The sequence below is a fragment of the Lagopus muta genome, chromosome 4, assembly GCF_023343835.1.
Source record: "Lagopus muta isolate bLagMut1 chromosome 4, bLagMut1 primary, whole genome shotgun sequence".
NCBI classification, from domain to species: Eukaryota; Metazoa; Chordata; class Aves; order Galliformes; family Phasianidae; genus Lagopus; species Lagopus muta.
This window is the reverse complement of record NC_064436.1, coordinates 4491883-4514331: the sequence shown is the minus strand read 5'-3', so window position 1 is coordinate 4514331 and position 22449 is coordinate 4491883. Positions and strand designations below refer to the sequence as shown.

The following is a 22449-nucleotide window of genomic DNA, read 5'->3' as shown; positions in this document are numbered from 1 at the left end:
TCACAGAAAACAGAGTGACAAATTAAAACCTCCAGACCATTTGTTATGTTTGTATGCAGAGAGAGAAAAAAATTGGTGGTTGTCTTCATTTTCTGTAGCTGAGTAATGCCAAGGAAAAATGATTTTAAAATAGCATTTGCAATTTCCAAAGGTAAGGTATCTTTACCAACAGCAGCCAAACACGTTTCTCATAACATGTCTCTGCTAATAAATGAATGTGTATCAAGCATTAGTGCGATCATGCAGGCTGTATATCACTGCCAGGTGATTTAGATATTAGCAACCAAGAGGGTGGTTTTGACATGTGGAAATCTTTCATAAATCCTATCTGTTATAACTGAAGCACTCTGATTAATGTAGTGAAATGATAGACATTAAATAGGCTGTAGTTAGACACTGATATTATAATAACAAAACTCTGTTTTTGCTGAAGAGAATTATCAGCAAATAGCAGTGAAGCACAAAAATGTTAGGAAGGTGTCTGTAGGACAAGATATGATTGTAAATGTGACAAATAAATCTTCTATAGGAACTGGCAATAATGAATTGATGCAATTACTCTCCATCCCTGTAGATTACTCTTCTGACTCTAAAGAACATGGTCTTTTAAATGCTTGTATGCATAGGGAAAAATTTACTTTTTGTGTCTTTTTATGTCGTTCCATATTGTGACATGACGGGTAAAAATAGTGGTATTTTTGTACATTCATTTTTTATTATATCTATTTACTTTTCCTTTTAATAGGCTTTTCACTGTTCTTTTTTTTTAATTGTCATTTTTTATTAATAGTTTCTTCAGATTTAGTTAGCTACACGATCCCTCACTGCATTTCTCATTCAATTTTATCTGTAAGTAGGATTCCATTCATCTTTTTTCTACTTGGTCACTCAATATTGCCTGGTTTTTAAATTCATAGAATCACCAAGATTTGAAAAGATGCTTGTGACCCAGAAGGCCACCCGTATCCTGGGTTGCATCAAGAGAAGTGTGACCAGCAGGTTGTGGGAAGTGATTCTGCCCCTCTACTCTTCTCTCCTGAGACCCCACTTGGAGTACTGCGTCCAGTTCTGGAACCATCAACACAAGAGCTGTTGGAGTGGGTCCAGAGGAGGGCCACAAAGATGATCAGAGGGCTGGAGCATCTCTTCTATGGGGACAGGCTGAGAGAGCTGGGGGTCTTCAGTCTGGAGAAGAAAAGGCTTTGGGGGCCGTATAGCGGCCTTCCAGGACCTGGAGGGGGCTACAGGACAGCAGGGGAGGGGCTTTTTAGATGGGCAGGTAGCAATGGGATGAGGGGAAATGGTTTTAAACTAGAAGAGGGTAGGTTTAGACTAGATATCAGGAAGAAATTCCTGTGAGGGTGGTGACACACTGGAACAGGTTGCCCAGTGAGGTTGTTGATGCCCCCTCCCTGGAAGCATTCAAGGCCAGGCTGGATGAGGCTGTGAGCAACCTGGTCTGGAGGAAGGTGTCCCTGCCTATAGCAGGGGGTTGGAATTAGGTGATCTTAAAGGGCCCTTCCAACCCAAACCATTCTGTGGTTTAATCCAGCCATCCACCTACCACCACTATTTCCCCAGTAAACCATGCTTCTTCATTTCATCATCTGCTTTTTCTCAGTGTCTTTTTAAGAAGTAAGTATTGGCAAGTTTCACTTGTCCTTCATCCCACACTTCATAATTTTTATCTCTGTGGTCAGCCCTGGATAAAGACAGGAATAATTTCAATGCTGTTAGAGGGAAAAATGCCACTAGGAACTATCACCTTGTCAGCTTTCTCCTAGTGTACAAACTGAAGGGTAATGGCAGCTAATTACAGCAGGTTTTTCATGCAGTGTAATGCTTGTAGCTTGGTCTTCTCCAAGTTCTGACTGAATCAACAGGAATCAGTACTATTTTAGAGGTAAATTGTTTTTCATTCTGAGAGTGACTCAGAACACCTAATCATAGAGGACACCCTGTGAGTAAATGCTCGTAGTTTCTCTGAGTGTTAATACAAGTAAAAGAGGAAATGAAGTCTGTGTAGTTTGGAAAAAAACTGTAATTATAAGGTGACCTCGCTGGTCTGCTCATGAGATCAGATGGTAAGGATATGTGGACATTTTGTGTCAAGTCCTGTACAATTGGAATCTTCCCTGTATCCACAAGGGGAAGATTTATTGATATGGGCAGAAGGTGAAAAATTTTTGCCTGAATATATATATATATATATATTTTAATAACAACAACAACAAAAATAAAATGCCAAGATCACTGAGAGTATATGCAAAATGTAGGAGAAGTAAACTAACGAGCAAGATGATTTGTGAATGTGGGTGAATGTAGAAGTAGAGTGAAATTCCAAGACATTTGACTTACATAACGTGAATGTAGGCTCAGTAATGTCAAGCCTTATTTTGTTGCTGCATTTTTGTAGGGAAAAAATGGTACAGCAAACACGAATGCTTACAACAAAATACATCCCTACATCAAAGGAGGCAGAAGGACCCCCTGGCACCAGGCTGTGTGTTGTTTTCTGCCTAAGTGTATGCTGAGCACCTTGCAGCTCCACCTCCTTGAATGGATGTAAATGGAGAGAGTTTCAAAACTGGATGCGTTCTGTTGAAAGTCCCAGATGCTGGCACTTCTTATTCACATGTCTTTCTGCAAATCCCTTCAGTTCTCTTCGGTAGTTTAATAATTAGATACTTTGAACATAAAAACGTATCGTGAATTTGAGATAAGGTGTTTTAGCATCTTGTTTGCTTTGGATGTTCTTTCTGAAAGATGTTCTGTTGCTGAGGGATATGTATATTACTTAGGAAGTTCTGGTATGTCAAAAGCATCACAGAATAGCTTATATTGGAAACTTCCCCTGTGGTAACTTGTTCAACTTGAACCTGAGTCATACGGGGTTCAGGGTGGGTTTCTGCACAGCATTTTATTGACTCAGCTAAAGAAGCAAATAACCTGTAGCAGCTGGGCAGCAACAGCATGGAAGACTGTTGTTAGATCAGTTTAAGATTTGTTCACGCAATCATTTGCTCAGTGAGTGGAAGGTGTGATCTCCTTCAGGCTCTGAACTGAATCACATGGCTTCTCTTTGGGGTCTAAAAGGGCAGAGGGATATGCTGGCTCCCAGTTCCTGGGTATCCTCATTGCTGTATGAACAAATATACTTGGCTTTCAGTAAGCAGGAGGTACTGATGAGCCAAAGGAGTTAAAGATCCTTTGCCTCCTGCGCGTGCTTCCTCTGTTGTAAGATTCTTGCTCACCCATGTATGCTGTTTTCTGAAATCCCAGCCTTTTGTGTGTTTTGTTTTGTTCCTTTCACCTTAACCTCATTAGTATAAGGCAATGCCAGAAATCGTTTTCCGAGAGAAGCCTCTAACTAGCTTCTTATCAGTCAGGGGGAGGTATGTGACACGCACTGTAAGTTTATCAAACTGTGATGAATTTCTTTCCAACCTTATGAATCTTTTATTTGAAATTTTGGCAAGGATTTCCAGGGACTTCTTGCTTTTCCTGAGTATGGTGCAGCAAAGTCAAAAAGTGGCTCTTGATGTGAGCTGCTGAAGGAAGTGAGGTTTTGTCAGGTGATGTCTTTCCACTTCAGAACGGTTTCCAGTGTTCAGCATGTGACATTTTCTGGCAGCATTCTCTCAACACCTGTACTGTGTTTCAGCATTGATTCACTGTGAGATTTATTTTAAATATAACTCTGTACTTATTTTGTGTACTTAAACCAGTTTTGACCTCGACATCTGAGGAAATACAGAGAAAGTAGCTAGTTTCTGTAATGTGGAAATTACCCATGTGATTGCAGGTGGAAGTATAATTGTGAAACCCTTGTATTGTAACAGAAAACCTGCTAATGGCTCATCTTGGCCTGTGAGAAAAATGGTTCTGAGCCTCGTTAAACTGCAGTTAGCATTTTCAAATTAAGAGGATACTGTATCAGTTTCCAGGATGTGTCTGATGCTTGTTATCAGCTTGTGCTACAAACAAGCTGCTACATTGTGTCCAGTGAGACTGATGTGATGTGAGGTAAGAGAGAAAAGGACCCAACCGCTCTAGAAATACCTGTACAAGAAGCACGTGTGATAACACTATCATACGCTGTGTAGTGCTCTTGGAATTACAGGTTTCTCTTTAAAGAAAAAAATGCTGAAGAAGAAAATAATTTCATAAGATGTTCTTCTATAAACTGCATCCAGAGGAGGCCTACAGGGATGATGCAAGGGCTGGAGAACCTCTCCTGTGTGAAGGCAGGCTGATGGAACTGGGCTCGTTCAGACTGGGAAAGAGAAGGCTGTGGGGAGGCCTCATTACTGCCTTCCAGTATTGAAAGAGAGATTATAAAGAGGTGGAAATCAACTTTTTACACGGGTAGATAGTGATAGGACAAGGGGGAATGGTTTAAAACTAAAGGGAGGAAGATTTAGATTAGATGTCAGGGGGAAGTTCTTTACAGAGAGAGCGGTGCGGTGCTGGAACAGGATGCCCAAAGGCTGAGGATGTCCTTCCCCTGGAGGTGTTTAATGCCAGGTTGGATGGAGCCCTGGGCAGCCTGGTTTGGTACTTGATCTAGTAGCTGGCAGCCCTGCCTGTGCCAGGAGGATGGAACTCGATGATCCTTAGGGTCCCTTCCAACCAAAGCAGTTCTGTGATTCTATGATTGTTATTGCAGCCAAAGTACCAACATGAGGTTTGTATGGTCTTGTGTGTTGCGAGTGTAGCCAGAGAGATCTTATTTGCAAAAGGAGTCACAGGGGATATGGCAACTAACCTCTGTGTGCACCTCTGTGTGATTCTTCTGAAGGGCATCCCAACAGCCCACTAATAGGGAAGTTGCCATAGATGGCTAGCTACTCTTCTACCAGTATGTATGTTATATATTGTGCAGATAGTATGGAAAGTAAGCAACTTATAGGATAATACTTCTAGGTAAGTGCTTTATGTCATGTTGGATTAATTTGTTCTCACAGAATGGCATGTCTGAAGTGCTTTTGGCTTTTCATTGATGATCAGCTGTTTCTGTACAGCAGTGGTGTATGGTACAGACCCTCAGTCTGCTAATATTTACCTTCCGCGTGGGCTTTTTGCCTAGTGGCCTTGTTGGTGGTTTGTCGTTACTGGTGGACTTCTTAGTGAATAAACCCCTTAAAATGTATCAAAATTGTGATTTGCTTAAAAAGAGATCAATTATTTCTTACGTTTAAAAAAGAAAATAAATATTCTTTTTTCTCTTACTCACTTGGATATAACCTCTCAAACGTAAAATAATACTGAATGAGTGGGAAAACAGTCTTCATTATCACTGTTTAGCAAGCCTGCAAGAAAAACATTCTTCAGTACAGAAAGTTCCTCTTCACTGATGGTAAGGAAATGAATCAGTTGTTCTTAATGATATATTTCTTAAAGATAAGTCATTATAATAGAAGCGCACAGGCATTCTTTAAGGACAAAATTTCAAGAGATCTTTCCATAACTGTTCTATTCTGTGCTTTCTTTGTATGAGCAATCATGAGACTTGAACATGAACATGAGTGAGGAACTCTGTCTTCAATTTATGTTTATTTCGTGCAATTTGGAGTATCTGGAGCTTGTTGTAACTAAAGTAGAGGAGATAAATGCCATAGTGAAGAATGCATCGTGTGAAAATCCTGGAGAGCTGCAGCCAGGGGACGGAATTTAGAAATGAATCTTTGAAGACAGACAATTAAAAGAGGGGAAGTTAGACTTCCAGAGTTCACTATGCTGTCAGAAAGTGCAAAATATTTCTTTAGTCTTAGTGATGGGGGATAAAGGTTGCATACTTCCAGCAGGGAGTTTCTCAACTATGAACCCCGTTCATATTTCCTAATGGTGAAAGGAGAATTAATTTCATGGGTCTGTAACTTTGATTATTTTGAGGTCAAATCTGAGCTTCTCTGAACATTAAACCAAGAAATATGAAGTATATTTTTCATGGATATAAATGAAGACGTTCAAAAGTGTATATACTGAATGTTGTCTAAAAAGTATAAGAAAATGGTAATTTATTAAGCATATATACTAAAGCTACAGTGCATAATATATCACAGAAGTAACAATAAAATCAAAGAATATGTCAGGTCAGGAGGAGTCATCTGGTTCAGTTCCCTGCTCAAAGCAAGGCCAACCTCAAGGACAAGATAGAATGAACGCCTGATAAATTGAATTTTTCTTTTCCAGAAAGAATTAAAAAAGAACAACAAGAAGATATTCTGAAAGTTTCACCTGAAAGTGTTTAAATCCTGAGAAGAAGCCTGTATATGAGAATAAAATGAGGAATGATGCATGGTCAAGTAGTTCAGTGATGCTGGTTTTTTGAGAGCAGGAGATCGTAGTGCTGCTTACTGCTAGCGAAGATAAAGCAAAAAGAGTGCAGCATATTAGTATTTCCTGTATAAAAGATCAATGATGCTAAGGGAAGGAACAAAAACATGAGCTGCCTGTGGTCTGGAGGAGGAGAAACATAGAAGATAAATATGAAACAGCAAATAGGTTTGAAATTTTCTGTAGGGACTAATAAATTAGTGTGCAACCGTGTTTGGTTTTCATTTGGGTGTGCTTACTGGGGTTGAGGTTGAAGTAACTGTTTTAATAGAAAAACAGTTGTTTGCTGATAAATTGCCTAATTCCTTTTTCTCTTATTTCTCATTTTTCTATTTTTGCCATTGCATAACTGTTGTGTGCTACAAATTAACAGGGAAATGCCTATTTGTAGAGCAGAAATGTGCATGAGAAGTGTAGGAAATTCAGACGTTTTAATGGGCGGCTCCTGTATTTTTCTTTCACTCTTTCAATGAAAGATGAGGAGAGATGGAAGGCTTTTCTTGACATATACATAGGGAATTACTGTCTTATTTGTCTGCCTGCTACAGGGATGCATGCATTGCAGCTTAAACTGCAAAGGTGAACACTCTGCTTTGGTTTGTGTGCCCCTCTCCCAGTACGTAATCTAACAGTCTTGGATGAGTGATACCTGATTCAAGTCTTGCTAGGTAACAATACATTTTGATTGTATAAATATTTCTCTTCAGTGCTTGAACCTATATTTTCAGTGCTGAGAAAAGTAGTTCTATAATTACCATAAGATAACATGAACTTACCATGGGAATGAACATTCTTTCCAAAATATTTTTTACCTGAAGTAGCAATATATTCAGCTGAAATGCTGAACTGATTGCTGGAGAAGCATAAATATCGATCATGTAATTGTACCATTGCTCCACTTCTTCATTTGAATTACCAGAGGAAAAACAAGCCAGCAGACAAAAAGGTCGTGCTGTAGAAATGTAGCTGTTGAATGTATCCATCATTAGTGGATTTCAGACTCTTGCAAGGTGTTTTCTGTGGAGGTGAGAGGATAGAGGAGTGAATGTTAAATTGAACCACGTGTACCAGTAGCTATACTTTATTGTTCTTTGAATGTGTCTGGCCAGAAAGTCATATACTGCTGTTTGATCTTCCTGAATGGTAAGTTGAACTGTTTGAGTAGGTCTGTGTCCAGTGTAAGCAGGTGGATTTCATTATTTGTCACACTGTGTTTCTGTTCATACAAGAGCAGCAGTTTTCATGAGAGGCCTCGATGATGCATTAATCAAAATGCTGTGTAAAAAAATCACCTCCACCAACAAAAGAGGACAACAGTAGTTAGTTGCTAACATGCATTTCTTGCAGAGCATCTTTCCACTGTCTTGATGTAAGTCATCTGAGTGCTGTAATGGTTTGGGTGTTGAACTGTCTTCCACTGTGTACAGTCAGTGACCAAACTGAAAAGTAGAGAAACTGTATATTTGCAATCGCAAACAGAGTATTTCTTCTTAGGTAGAATTTGCAGGAGATAATTTTTTTTCATCTCCTAATTATGTTTTCCAGAATGACAAATCCCCAGGGCGTTCCACGAGTCGATCAAGTAATATTTCAAAGGTATGTGAAATCTATTGCCTTTAGGAGATAATCAAAGCATGTGAAAAGTGGATTAAGTACAAGATAGTACTCTATCCAACTATATATGTGTATTTTCATTTATTCTTTATAGACATGAATTTTTTGGGGTTTTTTTTTGCTGCATATTAGTATGATTACCAAGTAAAATCCATCTTAAAGTATGAATATACAATTAGTCCTTACTGTAATACATAGGAATAATAAGTAAATAACAAGTGCACACTTTCTGCCTTCTTTCTACAGTTGCTCAATCTTACATTAACGCTTGTCTTAAGGTAGAATTACCTGTTGATGTTTCTCCCGCTGCTCCATCCACTCAAATAATAATAGTTGTTATGTGTGAACCCCTTTGGTTAAATATGGCTTAAATCTATTCCAAAAAGCCAAGATTTAGGGGAGGTAAAAGCTCAAAACTCACTGTTTTGGAATCCCAGTCTCTTTATCTGCCATGTTTTATGTTTGCATCTGAAGATGAAATATTTTGCCTCCAGTGCAATATTTTGCCCTCCCTACAACATTGTCAGCATGGTGCACAGGAAAATGTTTACTTCACAGAACCTTAAAAAGGAAAGATTTGGTACTTAAGGAAACTAAGTGTATGTTAGATTCTGCTCATTTACATTGAGAAGAAGAATTTAAAAAGAAAAAGAAAAAGGAAGGATAAATGTGATTATATCTAGTCTGTTGTAGGATGTGGCTGAATCTCCTCCTGGCTTGCCTTTTTAGAAGAAGTATGTATACTTTCAAACTTGATCTCAGTCAATTCTAGGTGTTATTTTCAGTGAGAGTTTTAAATGCATGTCTGTAGTTGTAGTTGGTGTAAAATGATGTGGGTTTGATACCATTTTTTTCAACTTCTGTAAATTTCAGCAGCCCGTGTTACACCATAGCAAATCATGTATATATATTCGCTAATATGAGACACAACGGTGTCATTTATTTTGAACTATTTCCTACAGAAATCAGTATAGATGCTTATTTGGAAGTGTTTGCAGTTTTTTAAGTGGCATTTTAATGAGCTGGATTTTCATGCATGCAGTTAACTCAGTCTGCTTCTCTTGTATGCGAAGCTACCTACTAGTGAAGCTTGACTGGAAATCTAGTTTGTTGTTTATTGCTTGATTCAAAATGCCTTTTTTGTATGATAAGAGAATATGCGTGTATTTATCCTGGAAACATTTGCCCTTTCAGGTTATTCATTGAATCATAGAATCACAGAACGGCCTGGGTTGCAAAGTACCACAGTGCTCATCCAGTTCCAACCCCCTGCTGTGTGCAGGTCACCAACCAGCAGCCCAGGCTGCCCAGAGCCACATCCAGCCTGGCCTTGAATGCCTGCAGGGATGGGGCATCCACAGCCTCCTTGGGCAACCTGTTCCAGTGCCTCACCACCCTCTGAGTGAAAAACTTCCTCCTAATATCCAACCTAAACCTCCCCTGTCCCAGTGTAAGACCATTCCCCCTTGTCCTGTCACTGTCCACCTTCTTAAACAGCCATTCCTCCTCCTGTTCATATGCTCCCTTCAACTACTGGAAAGGTGCCTTACCAGCACCGTTTTATTCAGTGGGAGGGAGAGCATTTCTCCAGATGGATTTGCTCATCCATCTCTGTGTTCTTCTCCAGCACATTACTGTGGCCACTTATGTGGTAACCACTGAGTCGATTGCAGGTTTTTAAAAGTAATCTCACATGATTTTGTACTCTCTATACTCTGCCTCTGTTGTCGTGCTTCTGACTGACAGGCAGCTATGGCTCTCCTCAGTGAACATCCATCTGGGATATTCACTCATTATCTTCAGCCTGCACCTCATTGAAACTGCCCTGGGATTCCAAAAGCAAATACTTCAGTTAGCTTTCCAAGCAGAGATGGTTAGGAAAGTGTATAGGAAAGTGCAGCTTGTTCTGCACTTCTGGTAATAACCTACACTTCTTCTATAGACTCAATATATCAATAAACAGGTCATCTGGCATTCTTCCTGGCCAGCACTGGGATTGATGGATTGTATTTGGAACTGATCTCTATTTCGTACTACCTTTCAGTGATGAGATGGAGCCCGAATTATTGATTGTGGCTTTGAAAGCTTACCTATTATAAAAGAAACACAAGTACTGGATGTGTGTTATGAACCATCTTTCCTGTTTTAATTTATTTTTTTTTTACTTTCTCTCCCACCAATCTCCCAAAGTTACTCTTAAGAACCGCTCTGGATTTCAGAATTAGAATTATTTTCTCTAGGTGTGTTTAAACTCTTAAGTAAATGAATAAAAACAAACAAACCCCACATTTGTTCATTAGCTATTGGCCATTGGTTGGTTCTGCGTATTGTAGCTTTTCTCAGTAAATTGTTTATGTGCAAGTGACTTAAGAGGAAATCTAGTCTGATGAGGATCTGTGGGTTCATTTTTCTGTTTGGGAGTAGCTAGTGGAAAAATTGTTGTGTTTGAACTGCAGCCCATAGAAGTTATGCTCGTATGTGTTGGTGAGGCTGCCTGGTTGTGTTAAAATCATGGAAAAAACGTTTCTAGCACGTTGTAATTATCTTTCTGCATGTTAAGTACAAATCAAGAGCTCCTTAGAGGAGAATTTCATATTTCAAATTCTCTGTTGGTAGCTTTGGGCTTATTTTTCAGTGAAACTCAGACTTGGAGCAAATCTTTGTTTAAGCTCAAGTGCTTCTCAAAAGCAGGTGTCAGTACACTTCTTGTTTACCAGTCTCTGAAGCAGCTATGTAATAAAATGCAGTTAATTTACATCAGTGAGACGACTGTTCTGGAATAGTCATTGTCATGACATTCATTAGTCTGATTTAATATATGAAAACCAACAGAGAAAGTAAAGATGGTAAGGATTGGTTCCACTGTATGTTTGTCTCCACTGTGTGCAGTGATTTCTTATGTCAGGTCCAGCTCCTCTCAATGATACCAAGTTTGAGATGAAGTATGTACTGCAGCCAGTTTTCTGTTTTGAGCTGCTCAGATTTTGGGAGAGGATTATTCCAGGATAACTGTGGCATGATTGAATCCTGAAGAGTAATTGTGTGGCCCCTTGCATTTTAATACAGGATAATGTACAGCTAGAATCAGATCAGCTTACACCATTCTTCCTATTCTTTGCCACTCTGACACCACTCACAGATGGCGATTCTCTTCAGATTGCCATGGATTCCTTTTCTTCAGCCCTTTCAAAGCGTAACTCCTAGTTTACTCTAATGAACTTTATTTTAAAATAACCCAGTAAGTTGATACAAGGTTGATGTAATGTTCAGTCTTAACAGAACCGAAAGCACAGAGCTTTTAAAAAAGAAAATAAGCTGAGAGCAAACAAGTCCTTGCACTTGTAAAGTGCAAAATGTCAGCCTTTAAAAGCACTGTTACAATGAATAATACAATGTATACAAAACTGGCATTAAAATTTGAGTGTAAATGTTATCTTAGTCATCTAAATGATTCTTCTTGCTCATAAACAAAATCATTATTTTCAAAGGTGGAGACTCGCTTAGCTCTTAGCTCTCATTATGATTCTACTACTGTTGAAAATAACAATAAAGAGCAAGCAAGTAAGTGAAAAGTATTTTGTTCATCAAAACATAGAGCAGAAAAGGCAAAAATGAGAATGAGCTGCAACAGCTTAAAATCATTGCTGATTTTTTTTTCTATTATATGCAAATGTGTGATTCCTTTGACACCAGAATGCTTTGTGTCTTGTCCATGGAATTCACTCTCTAGTTGCAGTAAGCTTAACGAAAGGAACGACTGCAGAATTACTTACGGCTGTCTGACATATGAACTTCTAAATAAAATTACATCAAGTGTGTCTCAGTTTCAGGGCCCAACCAGCAGAAGATAATACATGTTCAGTTTGTTCTGGGATATGGTTGGCCCTGTTTTAAACTAGTGCTCTAGTGAAAAGGAACGCATGCAGAAAAACAGTGTGATATGTCATACAGATTCTGTTTTCTTAAGTCATGATTCTTACCAACAGTTCATACTGAGTTTTCCTAAACGTATACCACCAATCCAATTAAGCAAACTTTACATCTGCACTGATATAAAATTGCCCAAGGAGGCTGTGGATGCCCCATCCCTGGAGGCATTCAAGGCCAGGCTGGATGTGGCTCTGGGCAGCCTGGTCTGGGGGTTGGTGACCCTGCACATAGCAGGGGGTTAGAACTGGATGAGCACTGTGCTCCTTTTCAACCCAGGCCATTCTATGATTCTATGAAAATTACTCTTTTGCTTAAAGTTGAGGCTTTTTGTATTTCAAAAAATATGGTGTCTTCTGTTCTTTAAAATGGTGTGTTAGGATTTCACCATCTTTTGGCTTAGTCATATAAATATTCTTTATGCAGCTCTTTTGCTCTGGGACATTTAGATCTCTTTCTTCTGTAGGGCCAGAATAAATAAATATTACATAGGCACACCAGGCTGTTTGAATATAATGATCATATCCTCACATGTGCACACATGGGAGAATTGCAGGAATGCCATATGATTGAAAGCTGTTTAGTTAGTGTACTGCAATATTTTGAGGCTTTATGTCCTGGAGGTGGAGGGATATGTAGAAATGCATACTGTCTTTGGAAGAAAAAAAGCACAAACAGTGAATACTGATATTGGCTGCTTTGGAAGTAAACTCTGCAGTCCAGTAGCGAGGAGGTGCACGTTTTCTGCTTCACCTTTCCTTGGGCAACATTTGTTCTGAGCTCCTTGCACACAGTCAAAAGCTGCTGGCTTCAGGGCTCTGCACCCTTTGCAAAAAGAGCAGCTCCCTCTGGGGTTTCAGTTGCATAATTTGGTGAATCAGTGAATAGTGTAAGTTTTTCTAGGAGCTGTACAATATTTTTTGCTAACAAAGCAATACTGCCTAAAAAGAATGAAGAGAAATATGAATCAAAACTATTGCGGAGCTGCAGTGTTTATTCCTTGCCTTCAAAGACTGGTGGAAGGAGGGGAAAGAAGACAGGAGAGAAATAAAACACCTGGGGAAGAAGTGTGCCAAAAAGAACACAAAACCAAACCTTGCTGTGAAAGTAAACGTAACAAATTGAGTTACCAGTTCCTTTAATGGTTGCTGGAAAGCCATCAGTCGGACAGTAAAGATGTCTAGGTCTGAATGCAGGAGCTCCATCCTGAATTAGCAAAGAGAGGGGAAAAAAAAAGAGCGTAAGTTTCAATTCCAAATGGAAATGGAATCCCTGAAGACATGTTATAGGATACACCTGGCTGTAGGTTAGGATTTGAGCCTGAGTTATTTCAACTGTGTTTTTGATCTTTTTAGACCTGAGAAATTACCTTATTGTCTTACAAACTCGTAGAAGTTCATAAACTTACAAAAGTTTATGAAGACTGGTGTGTTCTATAAAAAGCTACACTGTTCACCAAGTAGGGTTTCCAAGTGTAAATATGCAGACTGGATCTCCTGCTGAGCATTATTGCTGTGCAAACTGCTCTAATCTTCTAAGGTATCTGTTCCTTGGGGTACCATTATTTTAATAGGATAAAGCTTCAGCTTTTTAACTGTATTAGCAGGTGGGATCTGGAGGATTCTGTGATGCATTGCTGCCATAAAGCACGCTTAGTGTGAGCATAAAAGCATTAGTCATATTCCCTGCCTGCCCTGCCTGCGCCAATTTTCTGTGACTTTCTACCCAAGCTGTAGGCTGAGCAGCTTTTTGAAATGCCTCTGGCCTTCCTTATTCAGAACAGAGGCATTAGAAGATTCGTTAACCTTTCGAGGGGTATCTGTGAGGCCATTTGATGTCAGCCGGGTTGTTATTTTGAAGCCTAACTCCGTTCAGATATGAACCCTTTGCACTTGTGAAACGTGCCTTTACTGAGCTCTTCTGTTAGTTGCAAATAGAGCCCTTGGCTCTTTAGAAGAATCCATCCCTGTTCTGGACTAGGTTCAACATGCAGTGCTAAGCAGTAGTTGGTCAGTGAGGAGGACTCTCATTGTCTGTTATCAACTGGGAACTTCTATCAGATTCTGAACATCATTACAAGGCAACGTGGGTTTTCAGTTCTTCCTTTTTTGTCATTTGCACATCATTCTGTCCCCCCCTTTTCTGTCTTTGCTGCAGTCCTTTAACATGGAGACACGAGGGTGACATTCAATTCCCATTGTGTGACACAATGATTATCTTGCTTGCCTTGGAAATGCCACATCTTACCAGTACTGTGTTTAAAAAACATATGACCAACTTCTGTTGAACATATCAAAAATAATTATGAATAAGCTCCATGTCATGCTTATTAATTGGATTGCATATCCCTGATGCATCTCAACTGGCCAAGACAGCAGAAGGTGGTGACTGGGAATCTCTGCTAACAGTATTTTTGAATTGCCAAACACAATCAGCTGGAGTTGGTGCTACCCTCAGGTATCTTTCTTGTGTTGATGTTGTAGAGAGATGAGATGCCTTGCTTATAGGATTGTCAGACAACTTTCTTTGGAATTATCACCCTTCATTATGTTGCTGGTATAATTTGCTTATGGTAAAATTAGCACAGTGCTAGTTTAGTGTTGCCATTCTGATGAGCTGCACAGTATTGCTGTCTGAACTAGACGTCAGCTCAAGGAATACTATTTTTAAAGGAATTCACTGTTCAGCCTGCCAAGTGGAATTGCAGTCCACTGCATCAGTCTGATCCTTCTATGCAGTGAATGCAGTATCTGAAAATGTTCACTGTGCTAAATAGCCATATAGCAGTGTGACAGCAGTACTGACAATAAGATCTGCGTGCCTGAGAGTGCCTCCATCATCTGTTCTATATACATTCCCATAAGAGCTCATTAGCAGGATGGATACATATGAGCAGAACATATACAAATGATCGTGGTCTGACCAATAGACCTGTAAAATAAACTTGATGCCACATATGGAATTTTGCATTTTGTTACTGAGACCAGCACTAAAGATGATTGCAAAACAGAAAGTGTATATTTTGAGTGGGGGTGATGAACTTGTTCAGTGCTGCTTTCTGTGGAAGCACGGTGTATCAGGCAGTCCAAGGTGGCAGCAAGTTAATGATGTGTGCAGTGCTTTGCTGTGTCAGCGCAGGTCATGCTGTCAGATTGTGGGTGGGGTGGAAGTGCAAAGAGATTTGGGGTAAAGTTCTGGAATGGTCTTCCAGCCGAGCTGAAATTCACGTGTTATTCAAAACAAGTCCTTAAGTGTGATTACGTTCATGTGGCAAACTTGACTTTAACAGGTCCTTCCACTTCTGTTGAGTTTAGAGAGAGAAATCACAGAATCAAGACCCCCCCAGTGCCTGCGAGGCACAAAGGGTCTGCTGTTATCCTAAGTATACATCAGAAAATGAGTATGAGAAACACTAGCATTTTCAGTTTTGGATATCACTGCATAGCTCACCTGACCATTAGAAGCTATTGTAAAGTAGATAAAACCAACACTTGTGTTTAGAAGTTGTAGAAGCCTGTTGAACAGTGCGTTCAGTCTGAGAACCTGAGTTATCTCACACATAACTTGGCACGTTGGAGTTCTCTTGCTTTGTTTTTTGAGTATTCAATCTGCACATAACCCTTCTGCCTGCTCAGATGTCAGGTTTGCTCCAGGAGGGATTAAACAAGCAAAAAGCATTCGTTTTTCAGGAATGTGTTGAAAATTGTTTTAGAAGAAAAGAAACCGTGCTCTGAGTTACGTGCAGCTGAACAAAACGTAATGATGCCAGTGCAGGGGAACTAGAAAGTAAATGTGACTGAGCAGGGCTCAAACTGGCCAGACCTCTGTGCAGCCGAGAGCGAAACCTAAGATTTAAGCAATCAATTCATGAAATAATTAGATTTCCACCTGTCTCCAAGAATTGCTTCCTGCCTTTATAGCTGCTGGAACGGTCTTGACCTTGTGCAGAAGTACAGTACAGTTATTGTGCTGTTTTGATGTTCTCTGTGTCCATTCAAAGGGTAAAGCTTGCCTTGGTGGTGTGGGCATAACCTGACCACTACTGAAGATCAAACTTGAGCTGTATGTAACACAGATCCAGGGAGAAGCGCTGATAAAGTCCTGCAGCTGCAAAGAAAAAAAAATAAAGTAACAACCCAAAAAAGGGGAAGTAGGGATGAATTCAGTACTGTACCCTCGACAGGGGCTGGATTTCTTCAGCTGTCTTTCAGCTGCTGTTTATCTGGAGGGGCATTTTTTCAAACTGTATCAGCATGTAGTCCAACGAGGGAGCTCTGGTGTCTGTGTCAGCTTTCCTCTTTAAGTAGCTGTGCAAACAGCTTAAGGTCTGCCCAGTCACTTAAAACAGAGTCTAACAGGTCACAGAGACTAAAGGGGAAAAAGATTGCATACCCAGCTATACCACTTGTTCATAGTGTATGTAATCATATCCCTTCAGGGAACATGTAATGATACTTTGCTTTTGTAGAAAAGGAGATTTGATGTATGAACTTTTTTGTTTTCCCTCATTGATACTCGTTCTGCGGACGTTCTGGTGTTCCTCCATTGCCTGGCGGTCCAAAGCATTGAAATCCCTTTTGAATATTGTGCCTGAATGCTCTACCGATTTGATTTCTCATGTTAGTTTCATTTTCATAGCTCCTTTGGTCTTGTGATAGCACATGACGAGGTAAATAGGAGTGCCTGAATTCTTAAAGCTAGATTATTTGAATGCAAAAGCACTGCTGTCTAGTCTCTGATGCTATCCTGATAAGAGCATTATTTTGTCTCCATTTGGTGGTGGCACTCACAGGGGCACAGAGTTCCATACAGAAGGGTAACGTCCTTATGAATTACAGGAATGGTACAGCCTTAAGAATGCTATACATTTCCTCACAATACTGTACTAGGTGAGTGAAGAATCACAAAGCTGTGGATTAGAACTTGGATTCCATATAGCCGTGCTGCTGAAAGAATGTGAGACAGATTGAAAGGGTTTTCTGTTAACACCCTCAAAATAAGTTTGCAGCAGAAGTATTGAGCCACGGAGTTTGCAATTTGTAGCAACAGTCTTATGAGCAAAATGTTACATACTAAACCTGCTCTCTCTCTCTCCCCCGCTGTTTGCAATTGTGATCAGTTGTGTAGAGCTGCAACCCTCACATTGGTCTTTCCAGGCTCATCAGTTTGATATTTTTCTGCTCTTCTTGAAGATGGAATTGCCTTAAAAACCTTTTAGAACATACTTTAATTTCCTTGATGTTTCATCAGTCTGCTCAGCATAGATTTACTTTGTGCTCTTCATCACTCAGCATTATGTAAATGCCCTTTATTTTGTTTCGAAAGGAATCGTTGTGATTCCATGAGTTGACTGCGTGAAATAAAAACAACATCCCTTCCCATCAGACATTTACGGTAGGTAGCAACCAAATTGAAATCTCAGATGTTGAAAGCTGCTTCCTCAAACAGTGGCAAGAAGTAGTCATGAGCAAATGACAGCTGAAACACTTCAGTCATATTTAGTTCCACAAACAGGTTTTGCTTTTGGTCAGGCTTCCTGTATTTTTGAACTTGCATTTGTTCAGCAGTACGCTATGAACAGCAGCAGCAGCAGCAGTTACTTTAATTTTGTCATCATGTGGCAAAGCAGTAAAATATCTGCAATGTATTTCATGGACAAAGATTCCAAACTGTCTAACTTATTTCAACAGGCAAGCAGCCCTACAACAGGAACAGCTCCCAGGAGTCAGTCACGATTGTCTGTCTGCCCTTCCACTCAGGACATTTGTAGGTATGTGCTGAGAAAAATGTATCAGATCAGACTGATATTTGTTATTGCCTTTATTAAGTAATATGTAGTGTATGTAGTTCTTGCTTCTGCGTAACACTGTCCATAATTTCATAGACTTCAGTTTTTTTCTTGTGATCTGTTTTGTTTCTGTTTTGGCTTTTCAGTTTCATACCACAATTCACGTTCTCCTTTTCATCCTTTTTTTTTCTCTTTCCACCCATCCATACCATTTCCATCCCTTTCCTTTGCTTACCGCTTTGTCTAGATCTACTACTTTGCATGATCTGTCAGAAGATGAACTTGAACATGCAACCCCAGTCATGGTGCTGACCCCTTCTAATAGGGAGTCTGGTAAGAAACAAGTGAAACGAAGGTTTAGGCGGAAAAGAGAGACTGGAGACAATGGTGAGCATGCAGAAAAGCAAGGAAAGGGGAAAGACTGCAAATTACATCCCGAGGCTGCAAAATCCAGCTGGAATGCATCTGATTCATCATCGTCCTCAGATGAAAGTCAGTGGGCTCAGGCTAGGAGGAGAGCAAGGGAAAAAGCCAGAATGTCCAGGAGAGGGAGAAGGAATAAGGGATCATGCAGTAACCAGGATGGGTCTTCAAATGCTGTTGAACTTGTCACTCTGGAGACAGCGGGGAAAAAGAAGCAGGACATATCTGACCCCGAGAATCCTACTTTAAATCATCGCAGAAGAAGGATTCCAAGGCTTAAGGAATCACAGTCTTCAGCATCGTCTCAGGAAGCAAGGATTTCCTCACGAAAATGTGGAAAAAGCAAAGGGAAAAGCTATTGCAGAGATGGGCAACCTGCATCTTCGTGCCTCGGGCGCAGTAAAGACATCAAGGACTGCTTTGCGGAGGCAGGCTCTGGCAGTGATGCTCTGGCTGCCCCAGACAGTGGAGCACCTTTTGGGGCAGGGCCCGCAGTGACTGACACTGGTCAGAAGCCTCCAGTGTTGTATGATGACTGGTCTGATGATTTAGAAGTATGCAGGTTAGTCCTTGATAAGAAAGATTTTATGTTTGTAGAAGGGATTTCTTACCACCGTGGACCTGTTGATTGCCTTCTGTCATGGTTTCTCTGTCATAAACTGCTAGACAGGCTGTAAGAAGTAAAACAAAACCTCTGCTACAGAGAAGTTAGCAGGTATCAGTCTGAAGGTGTACTTCCCTTATTAGAAAAGCAATAATTCTGCAAGGGAATCAAATGTTTTCACGTGCTAGGTTTCTCCTCGGGAGGATGGACACACTGTGTGCTCTGATGGAGTATTGCTGTTTCACATCTCCAGCCAGAGAATGAGGAAGGTGCCAGGTAGCTCAGTGCAATGGGATATAGAGTTTTTCACCGTGAGATGATTGGTTTGAATCCGACTTTGCTCCGTGTCATTTTTCATTGACCTATGCGGAACAAATATCTGGTCTTGACTCAGTGCCATTACCACAACAATCTGATGGATGGTGCCTGCAAAATAGTCAGGCCTAAGACGTGCAGTATGCTGCACTGCTCAACACCTCTGCACTGTGAACAAGTAGAGGCTCTCAGTTCAGTAGCCACCACAAAGACTGGAATGGCACAAAGGATGTTTGGGCAGAGTAGGTGTTAGAACAAGCTTTGAGAAAGAAAAAGCAACACCAATAGTTCTTCTCAGAGAAGAATTGGTTTTGGACAGTTTCATATCCTTACGGTGAAACAGTAAGCTGCCCAGTTCTGAGCTAATATCTGAATTTGGGTTACAAAACTGGGTGGATGTGAGTTAAGCAATCAGATGGTAAATGAAAATGTGCTGTACCCTAAGTTCGACAGAAATGAAACAAGATTGTGTTCTCTTTTAAAACTTGCATGCTTGCGTTGGCTCTCCTCTACAGAGTGTAAATCAGGATGAGGCTTAGTTTGTTGATGTGATGACCAGAAACGTCTTATTTTCTTTGCTGTGAAGAAATTTGTGTGAAAATGTGAGCAGTCAGAATGAGAATGTTCATATAGCAGGCATGCAGTTTCAGGGTGTACTTCAACCTGGTAACACATTTCAAAGATCCAAGTGTTGAAAAGAAAGCTAGACAACAGGCAGGCATTGTGCTTTTTCATAGCAAGAGATAGAAGCCCTTACTCACACAGCTAGTTCTATGCTCCCTGTTACACTTAGCAAGAATGGGCCTTTCAGCTGTCTGACTGTTGTCTCCTACGGTAATTTAAGAGTGTTCTGAGTGAAGTCCACCTGTGTCTGTACATGAGCTTGCACAATTGTACCACGCTTGGAACCTTGGCACCTCTTCACCCTACCACCACTGCTGTGTCTTTGTATTTCTGTAACTGTGTTATAGATTTTTGAAGCACTTGAAATAAGTCTGCCTGGAGTGATGCAGAAATGTGCAGAGGTAACTGCACATTTTCAGATGGAAAGTGAACTTGAGAGTTTGTATCTGTCTTCTCAACTCATTCAATTTCATTATAATTATTCAGGCCCTTTTTTGCAATAGGGATGAAATTTTGAGGTGTGCTTGCAAACTTTCCAGCTAGGCTCTTGGCTGGTAGAGGCAGACTGAGAACTTTTGATGGAGGCATGTTCCTGTGCTCGCCGTCAGTCGAGGTGCTCTCTGGACAACCGGAGCTAAACCCAACACAGGGGATAACTTGACCTGCGGTGCAAAATTTGTCAGGAGTCATAATTGCTCTTTTCTTCATTGTCAGGGGTAATGATTTATTATTTGCTGTCACTGCCTGGCGTATTGTAGTGATGAATACTCACTGAGGAAGAACACTACAGAATCAGCAGCGTGTTTATTTTTCATAGCTGCTAAGTTATGTTAATAGGAAGAAAAAGGTATGCTTTTACTGCTGTGGTTTCTGTTTTTCAGGTCAGGTCCATGCACTTGGTTAACTGAGCTGTGGCATTTCTTTTCTTCAGATTCACAATCTCTCTGCTTCTGAAACAAAGAAAAAAAATCATTTCAATAGAGATGTGCGTAGGTACAGTAATTATTTTTTTCTACATGAGAAATACAAAAGGCTTTTTTGTTACAATTATTCCAAGACTGGAATTAACGTAGCTGGTTGTGATGTGGAAATCTTCTTTTCTTGAAGTGTTTCTGAAGGTTTTCATCAAAGATATTCCTGTCTTGTAACTGATGTGACAAAAGTGGCTGAGAGGAATGTATCTCACCTAGATGGGGTGAGTGCGTGAAGATAGAGGATTCTTAAGCCTATCCTGGTGCCAGTTGTTTTTTCTTCAAATGTTTTGCTTTACTTCCTCATCCATTACTGGCAGTGGGAATACATTTATACATGCAGGAAAGAGTATAAGCAGTTTCCTCTATTTGCATTTAGCTGCATTTGTGGGAATGTGACAGGAAGACAGAAGTGTGGTGCCGTGGTGCAATATTTAGCTGGACTGACTCAAGCCTCTTGGTCACCTCAAGAGAGCCATTTCCCCTTCTGTATTGCCCTCTCTCTGTTTCCAAAATGATGAAACAATGACATTAATGACAATAATTCTTTACAACCTCTTCCCTGAACTTATTTCTTTCTTCTTGAGTCCCTTAGAAGGAAGGCTTCCGCCCCTGTGATTACAGACAACTACATAAGTTCTGTCAATTCTGAGTTGCTGTAGCACCTATCTGTTTATTTACGAGATTCACAGAGTGGGTTTTCTACTGCCTTCTGCCTTTCCTGATCTGCCCTGTTTCTGAGATCCTCCTTGTGTATGCAGTTTGCCGTGTGGCTTAAGGAGCAGGCTCAGAAGTATCTTTCTCTGGTTTGCAGGAGGGTTATTTCCCTGAAGGAAGAAGCTGTGTGTGGGACTTGATAAAGAATGGATTGTGAGGATTTAGTCCTGTGGCTTTTCAGATAGGACCTACTAAGCAAAGAAAAAGGATTAGTTGATAACACACTAACAGTTAGTGTATTGTAAGTGCTTTATGTATCAACTCTGAGTTAATTATGTGGTATGTTTCTTATTTATGTTGGAAGAATTGAAAGTTACTTTGTTTGACTTATGTTTTCAGTGTAAGATCTTTCTGTAGCACTGATGCAGTCATGTCAGCAATAACACTAAACTATAATTAGCTGTAAGAAACCACACACATTTAGATAAGATGGGATTCCTCACTTTAAAAAAAAAAAAGCATACTGGAAGTATAATGCTGATCACTTTGAACTCCATAATGACTCTGTATGAGTCAGGTAGAGGAATGCCCTCATTAGAGGAGTAAATAGCACAGCAGAGCATACAAGAAGACTGTTAACAATTGCCAGAAGTAGAAAGTGGGTTTATGAAGTTGGATAATGAAATCTGCAGAATCTACTTGAGGTATCACTTTTGAAAACCATCTTTAAGTTCCAGGACATGAATTAAACAATAGTGGATATTTCTGTGTGTTAACACAATCCCAGATAGGAAGAAATGGTACGCGCTGCTCTATACAGGAGGCCGTATGACTGAGCAGTTTATCTCTGTGAAATCAAGTCTTTTAACACTTTTTTTTCATAATATTATTTAGCAGAACCTGAAAAAGTAGTATACTGCATTAAAAACCCTTAAATCCTCCATTCCTTGTATGGTACGGTGCTCTCAAACTCAACAGACAAGAAGCCTTTTGGGAAGGAACAGGTCTTCAGAGATTGGCCTTGAGGAAAGAAGATAAACAGAGAAAGATATGTAGACTCAAATACTACCACTGAAATTGCACACTCATGTGAAATATTTATAGTGAAACTGAAGTTGGATCCAGAGAATAATTTAAACTGTGGTGCCAAATGTGTAGACATGAAATACCATCCAGAGTCCTCCAGA

General features: G+C 40.1%; 1 protein-coding gene across 11 annotated transcripts in view; it reads left to right on the top strand.

The window, feature by feature from the left end:
• MARCHF1 (membrane associated ring-CH-type finger 1) overlaps positions 1-22449 on the top strand; it is a 284313-nt gene that overhangs the window by 233294 nt on the left and 28570 nt on the right. For 8 of the 11 annotated variants that reach the window (XM_048942369.1, XM_048942363.1, XM_048942367.1 and 5 more), the window contains 3 exons: positions 7885-7935; positions 17571-17650; positions 17916-18653. In XM_048942369.1, the coding sequence (XP_048798326.1) occupies positions 7885-7935; positions 17571-17650; positions 17916-18653 (869 nt within the window). Of the gene's footprint in view, positions 1-7884; positions 7936-17426; positions 17651-17915; positions 18654-22449 lie in introns of those variants that run through there. The other 3 variants (XM_048942366.1, XM_048942373.1, XM_048942374.1) reach the window with 3 other exon arrangements.